General features: G+C 34.1%; 1 protein-coding gene across 10 annotated transcripts in view; it reads left to right on the top strand.

Moving 5' to 3' along the window:
• Positions 1-15,557, top strand: part of Fas1 (fasciclin 1) — a 153,102-nt gene that overhangs the window by 69,998 nt on the left and 67,547 nt on the right. For all 10 annotated transcript variants that reach the window (XM_067762418.1, XM_067762417.1, XM_067762414.1 and 7 more), the window contains 5 exons: positions 1,216-1,385; positions 3,337-3,470; positions 3,536-3,632; positions 8,934-9,102; positions 9,195-9,355. In XM_067762418.1, coding sequence (XP_067618519.1) covers positions 1,216-1,385; positions 3,337-3,470; positions 3,536-3,632; positions 8,934-9,102; positions 9,195-9,355 — 731 coding nt within the window. The remainder of the gene's footprint in view (positions 1-1,215; positions 1,386-3,336; positions 3,471-3,535; positions 3,633-8,933; positions 9,103-9,194; positions 9,356-15,557) is intronic.

Below are 15,557 nucleotides of genomic sequence, written 5' to 3'. Positions count from 1 at the left end.
CAAACTTATAGTCCAGTTCGGTAAATATCTCTATGTGATTCAAAATGCCTTCATAATGTAGTTTTAAGCAGAAGTCCTTGCGATTCGACAGGCCTGCGAATCACTCGAGGTCCATAACATAACTGGCAAAGCATCTATCTTTTTTGACAGTCAAACAGCAATAGAGTACATACGTCAGCTGCATGCAAGTAACTGATAACTACATTAACCGACACTCTGGAGACCGCGATTATCTGGGTTCCCGGACATTAATGAATTGAAGGAAGTGAGGGAATAACCAGCGTCGAAGTAGGCATACCCCTTTGGATAGCCAAAGGGGAACTTCGAATCTTTTTCGTGAACAAATCTCAGAAAGAGTGGAAGAGCACCACAGTGTGTGTAGTTTCGAGAGCTATACGGCCAGACTACAATGAAAGGGGGACAAGGAGTATCAAGGAGTATACTGGGTAGAGCTAGAACCGCAACCATAACTTATAGCGGCCTGCACCGGACATTGGGCTCAGGTAAGAAGAGAGTTAGATTGGTTAATCTACTTCCGCTTCCAAAGGGAAGGGATAGAGTTCATATAAGTGGTACCACAATGAGCAACTCATCCTCAGTGGGTATTTGTGTTGAGAGCTATCCCTCATAGCATTATTTATGGAAAATTTTAAAACTGAAAAACAGGTTTAAGGATCCAACTTATTCAAACATAGTTGGTTTTGAATGGTACATTCAAACTGAATTCTAAGGAAAAATTCACATCTTATCTTCAGTCCGATTCTTAAAAGATGTTCTCTACGCGCTTCAGATTTGCATATGACGATTATGCGAAACTAATAATAAGGCGACAACTTTATTCGGAGCTAGGTTTATTGACTTATTTATAAAGAATAATTATTCATGATGAAAGTACAGATTGAACAAAGACAATTACTAAGAAGTGGCTGTAAATTTATAGCGTTGATATGTTTCGTAGATCAGACCACAAACTAAATTTCGTAACAATTTCACTTCACGGATTTATTTCGAAATGGTTAGCATTTATGATGGTATCATAAGATATCAAAACCACTTCATATGTAAGGTTTGAATGTAACGGTTTGGTTATAACGGACACTCTAATGTGCACTTATTTTTATGTAATTTATATTGATATGGTGGATTTATAATAGCAATTCCCTCTCAAACAAATTACGTAAACTAAGAAATAAATATAAACTTACATAATTACAGCAACAACACCAATGACACAGGATCAACTTATAAAGGTCATACCGTCGGATATGGGCGGCAATCCATCATTGTATATAACAAAAAATCGCAATGGCGATGTTTATGTGAATAATGCTAGAATAATACCATCATTGACGGTTGAAATGACTAACAGTCTGGGAATGCGTCAGGTGAGAAATGCGTTTGTACTTAAGTAATATTTAACTATTAACCCTTTATGGTCCATGGTATCGGTAATGATATAACTAGAAAGATATAAGATCGTGGGTTCGAACGAGCTCAAGGCCTTAACCATAATTTTATTTGTCATAGAAGCGAGAAAAAAAGTTCTTCTGTTCTTATTCGAAAAAAAATTCTTTTAATTAAGAAAAAATATATCAAAATTAATAATGCTTAAAAGTTATTGTTGGATCAATTCGAACCCACGATCTAGCAAATCAATAGGTCGATTTAACAGTAACAAAACTAAAAAGATGTGTTTTTACCAGGGGCCGAAACTGTTATTCCTTTTATAATATAATTCCTTGCAAAACTATTAATTTTTGACTTTTAATATATTTGGATCAAGATAAAAATTATTTTCGGATTTTTATTTTTTTAGTCCGATAGAACTAGTTAAATTCGGACTTTTAAAAATAAAAGTCCCGAAATAAAAGTTAAAACAAGACTTTTATTTTTTAAGGCCGAAATAAAAGTCCCGCTTGATAACAAAGAAACGGCTTATCCGAAATAAAATTTTTTTTAATTCGGATAAGCCGTTTCTTTGTTATCAAGCGGGACTTTTATTTTGGCCTTAAAAAATAAAAGTCCGGATTTAACTTTTATTTCGGGACTTTTATTTTTAAAAGTCCGAATTTAACTAGTTCTATCGGACTAAAAAAATAACAATACAGATTTTACTTTTATATGTGGACTTTTATGGAAAAAGTTCGAAAAATAAAAAAGATGCATGATTCGACATGATATTGCTATAGGGATACCTGGGAACTCAAACATTTTCACCTAGGACAATTTTTTGACAAGGACTTTTTCGACTCCGAAAAAAAAATTATTATTATTTTCCGTCCCTGGTTTTTACTGATATTAATAATTGAAAAGTTAATAAAACTAATCGGATTTTTTTCTCATATGAAAACTCAAGATTATTAAACCATGACAGTTGAGAACAGAATATTTATAATGGTGAGGTGACGTAAAGACAATAGCCAAACGATAAATTCACATTATGACCACAAAAACGGCCATATGATCAATTGGTCTTATAAACACTTTAAATTGTCATAAGGGTAATTGATTTTGTGATGTTTCTTAATTTGACCTTATGGTCAATCAGGAAATTTCTATTTGGGGAAGAAGATCATAACCATATGGAGGTGACATGCCTGAACGTCATTTGATATTAGTTATCTTTTGAAATGAGAAATAATTCTAAGCCCGAAAGGGAACTAATGTCAATTGATCTCAATACGCTTTAGGACCACTTAAGGCAGCCAACGCAAAGTAATGAGACTGAATTGCGATGCGGTTGTTGGACCATTCAAGAAGTATGTGGCTGAAGTATCTGGCGTTGAGTCGGCCACATCTTCATTTTATGCTATGATACGATATATTCGCATTAAGTTCCAAAATTTCCAAGCGATTTTTTATTACAAACTTTCTATTCAAAAAAAAAAAGTGCCGCAGGCGAAAAAACCGCACGAGAGCTAGAAAATGTAATTACTGTAATTCAACATTGTGATCAATTAAAAACTTAAAGTTGCGAAATAAAATAATTGACCTTATGGCCACTAAAGGAAAAAAAGAGTTGGCTTTAAAATCATTTTGGAAAAGCAGGATTGTCACAGTGTCAATATCGTTGACACTGTTACCATTTGAAATTTGATGTTGTGACCGTTTAATATGGTCATCATTTCAAATGACTTTGCGGCCATTTGAAGAGGACATAATAGCAAGTAACATTATGACTGTTGATCTTATGTCACCCCTCCGTAATAATACACCACTTGTGTAGTTAAGCACCTAGCGTTAAGCATCACAGGACATTGTTGAACAAGGCATTTTTTTTTAACAAATTTGCGACTTAACTTCAATTATACTTATATTTTGATTTATTTTTTCTAGGTAATGCATGTAATTGATGAAGTTTTGGTGCCACTTACTCCACTGCCAACTGCTAAAATTGAGTTCACTAATTTGGATGCGTTTCAATTCCTGCAACAAGCTGACCTTATGGATATAGGCGATAATCGATTAAGGTTTGTTGTTCACAGTTCATGGAGATCAAAGAGAAACAGTTTTTAAAACAAATTCTAATTTCCAGGTCGTATCGTTCTCAAGTGACTTTAATGCGTAAGGAAAATCTGTATCAGTCAGCTGGTGGACATACTTTCCTAATACCTGTCGATGAAGGATTCAAGGTGAGTTAAATTAAATTGATTATAGTGGTAAATTTAAGGCCCTTTGAGCTTTTTTTTAATTTCGAGGAAATATTGAACTCTATACTTTGCCGTAAATGCGTGCTATAATGCAGATTCCGTTATCTTCAATTGTGATGTGTGAAAATTAAAAGATCTTTACTATTGTTGCTGCAGGTACTTGGCTCAGTCTTGAAATACGTTGTCCTTCGACGTAAATTAGGATAAAATTTTCAAGTACTATTCCAATCAGCCAGCATCCGCTACCTTGAAATATCATTAGCAGTGTTCGCTCGAAGAGTGCTCTCTGAAAGCTGGTGAGAGGGAGAAAGAGTGCAACCGGTACTTCTTCAGTGTACACTTGCAGTAAATTTGAATAGGCACTATCTTTTATATGCACGCAAAAAACTAAAAATCTCAGAATTTGAACATTGTTTGTTACGAGTTTTCATTGCATTTTAAATTGCGTTTTTAGAATAGTCAAAGGCAAAGGAGCGAATTATGTGGATTATTCTTATCTTAATAAAATCTAGCAGCTCTGAAGACTCCTTTCGAGAGTTATTACTATATTTAGGTCTGTAAAATGAATGTCCCACGCAGTGTTTTGACTGCTATCAATATGAGGTTAACATACCACTCTTTCTGAAGTTAGAGGTTCTACCACGGAAGGTTGAAAGAAAGTTATTTATTTCACAACTCTTTTGGAAATGGAAACAATATTGTAGTTGTATCGTTTCATCGGGATAACGCTCAGAGATATTCTGTTCAAATTTGTTTCTTTGTCCCTTTCGGACTTCAAGTGTTTCAATTCTTCTGATGGTTCTTAGCTAAGTGCTAAGTGTGGTGGGCGTGTTCACAACTGGAGCATTTATCTGGCGCAAGTCTCATAGCAAATTCGACTGTTAAGTATTTAACTGACATGCTGGAAAGAGAAAGTAAGACCAACTACGATTTTTCTAATACAAACTGCTTCTAGAAATGTGGTCATGGACAAATTCTCGAAATATTGCAGCATTAAAATCGAATAAAGAAATCTAAGTTGGGGTAAAACCGAGCATTATAATATTACTGTCATAGAGACAAAGTTCTTGCCAAATCTCGTTTGCTTGCTCAGTTTTGTCAAAAGCTTAATTAAAAGGAGCGGACCAGGGACATTTTTTTTTTAATTCTCATACTTAACTATCTTGTTGCGAATCTTAAGAATTCTTGACTATTCTTCGCGTTCCGCTGTTGTTCGAATCACTTAACTGTCGAATGAATACACTCAGATGTTCTGTATGTAAAATGCTTTTTATTAACAATACTACTATGGTAGTAGATCTTCACAATGTAATGTATTCGCGTACTTCACTTATAGCTTTGTAATATCAAACTGAAACCCCCTTCACTTCATTGCGCTGCTTTTATTCTTTTAGTTGCCTCATTCGCATATTTACCCCCTATAGTCTAGATTTTTCGCGAACAGCTTTCTCTATTCGTTGCCTATTTACTTCTCTCGTCTGCTGCATCTTTTTTTTGGTGGGAGGGCTGCAAAATGCCTTACGCACGTTAATTGCTGCCCGTGCAGGAACCATATGTCCGTAGTCTAAAAAACAACCCCAGTTTTGGAACCGTCACCCACTCCGGTACCACTTTCACATTACTTCAGGGTGGCGTTCCATATTTCTCATTTTTTAAGAGCCTACTGTTGTCCCTGCGTCCAGGTTCCCGCTATTTGCTCTGAGTATCGATTTAATCGCCACTGTTTCGCCTGCGCATTTCTCTGCGCTGCTCCCTCCCTCTCAGCATCCACCAGGCGTGTAATGACTATAAATTCCATTTTGCTCACCGCATTCCGGCAGTTTTTCCTGTTGCATATTTGTGATACTAAATTTCTCTTGATAGGTTCCTCCCCAAAAACTCTATGCAAGGTGAGTCTTTCCTCGTGTTCTGCATTCTAACTACCACACACCTTGGGCAAAGGAGATCTTCCTCTATCCTACGCTTTCATAAATACTCTGTAAAATTGACATGCCCACTCAGTATCTGCGTGAGATGGTAGTTTAGTTTGTTTCCCCTCATTCCATTGGGCTACGCCCCAAAATAACGTCAAGGCCCTTTACTCGAGGCCTGCCACCATTCTTGTCACTCAGCAATTGTTTGTGTCCTTGCTCTTTTCTTGGCCTCTTCGGATGGTCGCTCGATATTAGTGTTATACAGATCGGCCATTTCGCTTGCCAGTAACTCCACGGGGATTTTCCGGGTTAGGCCCAGGATCGCGTCGTCGGACACCGTCCGATAAGCACTTGCTTGGAGCTTACTAATACCACTTCTGTATTTTGGCTAGCCAACTCCACTTCCGTATTGTTCAGTCATTCCTTTATTCTTCCTACGGCGTCATTACATAATACCTGAAGCAGGTCCAGTTTCTTAGCCACTACTACCACTGCAATCTGCTGCATCTCATATGTCTCATTTTATTCTATGTATGTATATGTATGAGCAATGTTTTCTCCGCTCTTTTGGCTGCATGTGTGTGTAATGCCGCCGTCTGCTTTCTTAGCTGATATGTACATAAATACGTGCGTAGCTATTTGTCTGCACAACCTCATTTATTTACTAGCGGCATTTGCTAATATCCGCGTCAATATTGCCAATATTGTGTTAGTTAAAACTTCAAGGAATTTTTTTTTAAGTTGGCGCCTTTTAAGTTTTCTTCTCCAAATACATATGTATATTTTGAGTTTAGATAAGCCCGTGTGATAACAATGGTGAACACATACGTATGAATTTCTACTCAAGTTATCGTATTGACGTATGGGACGGAGGGAAGGAAAAACGTACACCTGGGTAAAAAAACGGCCGTGGCTTCCAACTGCTTTCGCCTATTTACATGGAACAGTTTTTGTCAAAAGAACAATCCCTATACCAAATGTCGCTAAGGATAGGACGAATTTTGTTCGTTTTATGATATTTACGAAAGGGTGGGCCCACGACCATTTTCAAAAGTTTATAAGTTTCGGTACTCTGCTACAACATTTCACTACTGAGATAGGTGAAATATGAGTATAGTTTAGTTATATAACATGAAAGCGTGGAACTTTTTTTTAAAGTAGACGTGGCCGCCAGCTGATTGCGCTAATTTTTAAAAAGTGTATATGGGGTATTCCATCCCATTTCGACCAATTTTGAACCCGAACCCCTTTAGAATTGGCTGAAAGTTTTTCTTCTTTTTCTAGCTTACGAAAGACGTTTTTCAGAAGTTTATCAAATTTTTTCATCCAACTCAAAAAAAGTTATGAATTTAAAAAAAAACACCGTTTTTGTTTTCAAAATGCTATAACTTATTCAAAAATTGACCGTTTGTGATCTTTTTTTTAAATTTGTTTTTAAATGTACTTTTCGGAAAAAGTTCAAAAAAATTTTTTTAGTTTTTTTTTGTAATTTTTCAGTTTTTCGAGATTTTTCGAATTTCGCCCTTTTTGGTTTTTTTCTCATAAAAAACTTCAGTTCTGCAATCACCCCCACTAATCCCGGAGTGGGCCGAGAATGTTTTTGTTTTATTTTTATTTAATTGAAAAAAAAACTTTAAAATTTTTTTAGTGGGGATGATTGCAGAATTGATTGAAGTTTTTTATGAAAAAAAGGGCGAAATTCGAAAAATCTCGAAAAACTAAAAATTAAAAAATTTGTTTGAATTTCCTCCGAAAAGTACATTTAAAAAAATATTTAAAAAAAAAATGATCCCAAACGGTCAATTTTTGAAAAAGTTATAGCATTTTGAAAAAAACCGTTTTCCCACTCAAAATAAGTTTTAAATATTTTGAAAAAACGCTGTTTTTTTCAAAATGCTATAACTTTTTCAAAAATTTACCGGTTGGGATCATTTTTTTTTAACATGTTTTTAAATGTACTTTTCAGAAAAAATACAAAATAATTTTAAAGTTTTTTTTTTTCAATTAAATAAAAAAAAAAAAAAAATTCTCGGCCCACTCCGGGATTAGTGGGGATGATTGCATAATTGATTGAAGTTTTTTATGAAAAAAAAGGGCGAAATTCGAAAATTCTCGAAAAACTAAAAATTTAAAATTTTTTTGTATTTTCTCCGAAAAGTACATTTAAAAACAAATTAAAAAAAAAAGATCCCAAACGGTCAATTTTTGAAAAAGTTATAGCATTTTGAAAACAAAAACGGTGTTTTTTTTAAATTCATAACTTTTTTTGAGTTGGATGAAAAAATTTGAAAAACTTCTGAAAAACGTCTTTCGTAAGCTAGAAAAAGAAGAAACACTTTCAGCCAATTCTAAAGGGGTCGGGTTCAAAATTGGTCGAAATGGGATGGAATACCCCATATACATACATATAAATGCAAAGACAACCTCTATGCCAAAAGGATAACTTTAAAGACTTTCAATGTATGGTTTGCAAAACTTTTGCATTTTCTTCTTCAAAATTTGGGTGATTCCACGCCTATTTCCGAAAATATTACAGAATTTATATATTCTCAAAAAATCAACACAGATTTTAAGTTTAATCACTTTATCGGTCTTTGGTAATTAATTGTCGAATTTTTTTTTTACTTTTCGAAATTTCGATATCGATTTTTTAAAAAAAGGTATAGTGGCAATCACACAAGGTGTCCATGTAATAGCAGGGACATCCTCCATTAAAAATTTCATTTTGATACCTTCGGCGTATTTTGATTTACTGCTTGAAAAAACTTTTAAATTTTCCTATTCTAAATGTGGGGGCTAACACGCCCATTTTTTATAATTTTATCACATTTATATTTTGTGTCATAAGATCAACTCACGTATGCGTCTTTGATATAGAACTTTCGCATTTTTTCCATTTTCCGAAATATTCGACATCGAATATGTGGGTGTGGTTGTCGTTCCATTTCCCATTTTCAAGACTAATCTTTTCTGGATATAAGCCAGTGTATACAATTTAAGCTATCCCAATTTTTGCTCTAGTAGTCGCGCCAACGGACAGACGGACATGGATCAATCCCAAACCAAAACCGATTATTTACCCATCCTAATATATATTTGACCCGGTCTATGAAAAGGTTGCTTATGACTCAAAAAAGAAATTACGAGAAACAGCTGTTAAAGATAAACAATGCATCTCTTCAGTTTCTTAGTAATAGTAATTTTTTTTGAGTCATAAGCAACCTTTTCATAGACCGGGTCACATATATTCTCAACATATACACCTATTCTGTCTATAGCGCCAATCAATGAATATACAAGTGTTATTTAATAGCTGCCTTTAAAATTCTGCAACCACTAATCAATTAAATTTCAATTAATTGTCAAATAGCAAACCACACGCAGCAGTCTGGTGGACAACAAAGTCATCGATGGACACGTCATACCGAATAATGTGATTTTTACGGCCGCCGCGCAAATTGAAGTGCCCCAAACCACAGCTGCATTTGAGGACAATCTCAAAGTTACCGTTAGTTTCTTTAAACAAAAGGACGGCAAAAGTATGGCAATAAAATACCAAATAAAATTAAGTTTTATAGTAATGCATTCTCTTCATCTCTCTCTCTCTAACGCTCTGCATCAACTTCTCTAGTGTATGTCAAGTCGAATACTATTTTAGGTGATTCAAAGCACTCCACTGGCGTGGTGCTTGCAGAAATTGTCAGAGGAAATATTCCAGTGCGTAATGGTGTGGTGCATCTGATTCATCGGCCATTAATGATTATCGACTCGACTGTGACGCAATTTCTACAGGTAGGTGTTCGATTACAAATATAAGGACATTCAAATATAATTTAAGGGTGGAGGATATGTATGTAGGCGATGTGCGGTTGTTTGAATGTGGGGTGTAGGAATTTAGTTGACACGTTAGATACAAAAAAAAAAAAAATAACAGTTATAAGTAGTTTTAAATATTTACACTTTTTCTTACTTAAAATATGTACAACTTTTGTGATCTGTTTGTGTGTGATTGTATGTGTAGGCACATGTTAACATACATATGACATAACACGACTCAAAACATTGTAATATTTGGTCTTAAAACAACATTTATTCTTTATATTTTAATGAACGAAATAAAAAAAGGAGGCACAAAAGTGAATGCAGTAAACAAGGGTTAAGGTGCTAGTAATTAATCGGGTTGTGCGATTAATTGATTATCCACAATTTTGTTTATTCACATTTCAAATTAATCAATTAATAGATTAATTTTTTTATTTGAAATTATTTGATTAATCGCCTTTTTGATTAATCAGAGCGTGATTAACGTGACTAATCAGTTTTACACCTAAATTAAATTTTACAAACCAGCATCTGGGCGAAATTATCAATTTTTACCAACTCTTTTTTAAATCGTTCGAGTAATATTCTATTTTGACTAATCAAATAACCAATTAATTGAAGAAGTGATTATTCATCTTACTCCATTAATGTCATAAAGGCACAGCTTTTAAATTTTATATGCAATTGCAAATCTGTTAATTGGTTTCATGTTGAGACATTCTTGACAAGCTAATAAATCTACCGTTGTTTACTGCACTTCACACTAAAGACACTAGTGCTTGTCTACATAAATGCCAGACAACACTCGATAACTTAATGCTAAACAATTGGGGTATTAACGTCAGCTGATTTTCAATTTATTTGCTTAAAAATTATTTTTCAACAATGTTTTTGTTTTATCTAAGTATAGCCTTTTTGGTTACTATTGCTTTAATACACAATTTGGTATATACATATGTATACAGTATATTTTTAACCCAAATTGTGTGGAATATTTTAAGGCGCGTTCAACAGAACTTAGTAACTTTGGATTTTTAGCAGTGCGTTATTAGTAATGCTTCCGCTGCTCACTATTGTATCAATATTATTTATATGTTTTTAATTTGCAAGACAGGTTTATATTGCTTTATACAGTTTTTTTGTTATTGTTATTAGAGAAAAATTACCAAATTTGCATGCGGCGGTGATTACTTACTTGGACATGTTTCTGAATTTCACTGCTTCATCAGTTAGCTCTTGTTTTTGTAAACTGTGTTTAAAAATATAAGCACATAAGCAGATAAATTGGGTCACGCGAATACTCCAATTTAAATCTCAAAAGTTAAATAAAATTAGTTGACATTAATATAATTGTAAACATCAATTCAATTCAAGTTTAAGTAATCGTGGTTTGTCTGTATTAATATTACTTTGCTGCACTTTTGCTTTGCTATAAAACATTAACGCTTTCAAATTTAAATTTTACCTGTTTTAGTTTGAATTCATACACCGAAATAAATGAAGCTAGTAAAATCAACAAAACAGTTTTGGTGCTCCTCAACTAAAAGCTATGTATTGAGTGAAATTGATCGCCTATGATTAGCTCAATCCAGTTTTTTGTCAAGAAAACAATTTTTTTTAGTAATCTCAACAGAAGAAGTGGGTCTCAAAAAATAATATTTTGAAAAAATTCTCAATCAATCAAGCTGATTTTTATGTTAAAAGAACTGACTTCATCGGTAATTTTCACAGCGAACCACTGTCAATATTATGGAAAAGCATCAGCTAATTTTAAATATAAACTTACGCTCACGGCGCTCATTATTTTGTTGTAACGACTATCGTGCCACTGAAATCTCTGTCATATCTACTACCAAATGTTGACGGGAATCTGTTAATTTAACAGTTTTCATTAGCATTCTTAGGGTGGCATTAATAAGTATTGGTTAACAGAGCATAGCTTCGCGGCAACGGTAATGTAATGGTAGCATGCTACGCCTACCCCATCGAAAACTCTAATTTCAAGGCCTGAAAAATATTGCGTTAATTTGTTTTTTAACACTTCATGCATTTTTTTGGGTATTTTGACTGTTGAAACACTCAACTCAGAATCAACAACTTGTGTGAAGTTCATTCAACAGCTATTTTCGATATATAAAAATTTACAGAAATATCGGTAGAATCGATCCGTAATTCGGTTGATTTTACCAGCTTTTTTTTTTCAGTGTATGGACATAAACAATTTTAAGGTAATCGTTTTTATTTTTTTATTTTTATATGAAATAGATCGCCAACTTATAGAGAAAAGTTAGGTTAGGCTAAAAATAAGGTCGATTATCGAGTTAGTTGCAGCTTTTTTGACAGATAACTCAAAGAGCTATATTTAACTTTATCTACTCTATTTGACTATGTACTACTTAATAAGTCGATTTCGAATTTTGACAAAGTTGATTTCGTATTTTATTCAATAAACCAATATTTTTGTGAACCAGACTAAAAACAAGAAAAAAAAAATACTTTAAACTGTCATTTTTCTCAGAACCGAGCTTAGAACCGTAACGGTTATTTTGATGTGATAAAAATAAGGATATAAAAAACGACTCGGCATGAAGCACTTCTAATGGTTCCAATCAGTTTCTGGAAAACTAAAAATATCCGAGCGATATCCGATTTTATGAAACCGTATTATAGTGCTCTTAAAGAAGCCTGGCTGTCAATGAAGAGCGCTACATGGATCTCTGAGACTGAACTGTATTGGAGCTTTCAAGTTGCTCTCGCTATGGCATAGACCTCGCCCTCGACGACACTGCAAGTTTCGGTTAGACGGTATGAGTGACTTACCTGCTGATGCATCGGCAACAGCTTAGTCTTAGTTTCTCTTTTAATTTTTGAGCCGTCTGTGCAAACTTTATTGTTTTTACCGTTCTTCCCCCAAAGTATACCTTATTTTCTGCACCTGGAAGTCAGTAAGTGGCGTTAATAAGTGCATGTCAGACTTTAGGTAAGTTTTGACCCCTATATTAGCCCCCTCTTATTCATCTAACATCGTAGCTTGTCCATAGTCGGCTGATTTAAACATTTTGAATTCTTTCAATTCAATAGCCGCATTTTCGGCCAAACTTAGTACGAACGCATGCAGAGACACCAAGTGATTTGGGGATTTTACCCCTGAGGTGCATCGGTAACTGAACCCGATATGTTGTTGTTGTTGTAACCGCAAAAATACTGACCGAACCCTTCGGGGTTTTACGAATAAAGAAAACGATTTGCCGGATTGAACTCGGTATGCTCCGGTGGTACTAAGACTTGTTGGTACAAGCCCGAATACTCGAGAACGATTTTTCTTTACCCTTGGAACCTTTTCGTCTGCCAACTCTTTCGACGGGTATACCTAAACAAAGAAATACTTGGCACGATATACCTACGAGGATATTAAGGACGGGCTTTTCTTTCTATTTATTTTGTAGTTTTTCTTCAGTATCGGTCGGATGACAGTGTTACACCAAAAATGATATACGGCGACAGTCCCCAGTTCCTCGCCGTGACGCCTTTTCAAATTTACTATGCTGCGAAGCTTTCTTTAATCTATTCTCAACATTCCTTTTTCAGCTTGATATAAAGTCGAGTACTATGCCAATACATTTGGTTTCAGAAAAGAGATATATCGCTGTGCCCATTAATTTCTGAAAGTTGAAGATCGGAGATTTCGCTTTTCTAGTGAACAGAACGAACTCAGTTTTTTGTGGCATTCAAATGCCGAAAAGTTCACTTTAACTCTCCAACTTTACTAGTCGACAAAATTACGCGACTACCCTCTTTCGATTTGATCTAAAATATTTTTTATAAAATATATAACAGCACGCCTACCTGAGGAGTGCCACTGTCGATCACTCGCTCACGGAGCCCGCTTCTTAAGTTGCGTTGAAAACCCTGCTCCTGAGCATAGACTCAATCCATGCAACGACAGATTTTCTCTGTTTTAAATTTATTAAAGGCACCCTCAACGATGAGGAGGCCTGCCGGAGTGTATTGCTTATAGATTATGCCAATTGCTTCGTGAAGGGCGCTTTCAACCCATTTACGTTCCTGAACGCCCCTGCCATGGTTTATAGTATGCGTACATTAGCACCGACGTCGCCATATGGCTCCACTAAACTCATGCCATACGTTGCAAACTTTTCAGTTTTTGTTGGTAGTTTCTAAGTGCCCTAAAACTACCGAAACCATATAGAAGAGTTTGATGGCTCAGCAATAGAATCAAGTTTAAATGAGTCGCTTAATTTTATATTGCGTACATTCCATGCTAACAAATTACATGTAACTAGTATATTTTTTTGCTCTTTGGCTCAATTTTTATTTATTTTTTTCACAGAATAGAGGGCGGGTAAGGAAGAGTTTCCTTAAGGCAAAAAAAAAGTATGGTGACTCGCTTTGCTTTGCAAGGTGCACGGATTGCACGAATATTTTATATACAACGACAAAATATGCAATACTTCGATGGCACCCCATTGCAAAGTTGTAGCAAGCATCAGCAAGAAGCGTTAAAAAATGTGCACATCGAATAACATAATACAACTATTTTCATCAAATTGTGTCTTTACAATACGGGGCAATCAATGCATTCCGTGCACCGTTTGCAAAACGAAGCGAGGCCATATATATGTTAAAACGAAAGTTTTTTATTATTAAAAAAAATTGTTTTGTTTGTTTAATTCTGCAGCAAGTTGCTATAGAGAAAGTTTACACGCACTTTCTTTGCTCTGAGCAAATTGCAATATTTGATTGAGTGTAAAATTCTTAGAACAATCTAAACAGTTTTAAGGCGAGATCAAAGTTTTCCGAATTTATTCCACCTACCATAGCTATTATATCACGAAATTTTGATTTTTAGAAATATTATTTATTTATTTTTTTTTTTTTTTTTCATTCAATGCTTTGTATGAAAACTCATTTCGTGTTAAGTGGCTTTGATTTGCCTTGAATATTCTTGAAAAACAAAAAAAAAAATTAAATTAAATTAAAAATTAAGTTTAAATTTTAAGAGAATTCTCGTTAGATCAAAGCAAATTACACACTTCAAATATTTTTTATGCACATTGTTAGCGTTTGATTTATTTATTTACTTAAATTTATCATTTAAATCTCAAGGCATAACAAAAACATACAAAACAACAAAAAGTTAGCAAGAAGCAAAAAAAAAAAAGATTATCAAAACAAGAAGTATGAGATAAACAAGAAAACAATACCCAATAGTCTGATTTTACCTCGAACTTGAAATTGCACATTTTACGATTCGTTTTCGGTTTGATGTAAAATCATAAGCAAAATTTTATTTTAAAATAATTTTTAAAATATAAATTTTATTTTAAAAAAATTTTGGGTGCGATGTAAGTATACCAATAAAATAAACGTTGTATTTTTGTTATGAATAATAAAAAAAAAAATTTTAACATCGATCATCACTTCAACGTCATTTTTGCGCATTGGTCGATCGTTTAGCAGTCAGTCAAACTGTAACGCTATGCCACATCACATTTCGTCACACATGTCACTAAAGGTGTTCAGGATTTTGTGCAAATGGTCTAGCATCATTGCATTGCAAAATTGTGTAGCATATTTTTTGCAATACACTAACAAATACACGGCTATGCGTTTGCTATTTCATGGCAAATACGCAACATTAAAAACAATTGTTTATATTTTCAAATTTAAATAGAAAATCAAAAACTGTCAAAACAAAAAAATATATCTAAAAGAAACATTTAAAATGAAACAAGTTCTTCACGATCCGTAGTTTTTATTTACTATAGCAACGTTTCAACATCAAATGCACAAAATTCTGAACTGCCTTAATATTTACTTTTATTAGTTCAAAATTATTTTCAATAACCCATAGAAGTGGATTTGGTGAAGTGGAAGCGGTACATAACATAATTTTTCTATTTCATGGAGTTCACATAGCCATGCCATTTGCATAGATACACAATCCCAACTCTGTTCACTTGTTTAAAAAGAAGCACTCTCAAAACTTCATCCGAAGCTTGGATATAAGATATCGTTACAAAATTTTAATTATTTGAAAAGATGAAAAAGGCACGTGCATTAAACACATCGCTTCACAATATGCACAAAGACGCACTGTAGGAGTAGTGACTACTCTAGGTCTTCACTAATTCTCCAAAAGCATTCCCAA

The sequence above is a fragment of the Eurosta solidaginis genome, chromosome 1, assembly GCF_040869045.1.
Source record: "Eurosta solidaginis isolate ZX-2024a chromosome 1, ASM4086904v1, whole genome shotgun sequence".
Taxonomy (NCBI): domain Eukaryota; kingdom Metazoa; phylum Arthropoda; class Insecta; order Diptera; family Tephritidae; genus Eurosta; species Eurosta solidaginis.
Note: the sequence above shows the minus strand (reverse complement) of the source record. Positions and strands in the feature narration are given on the sequence as shown.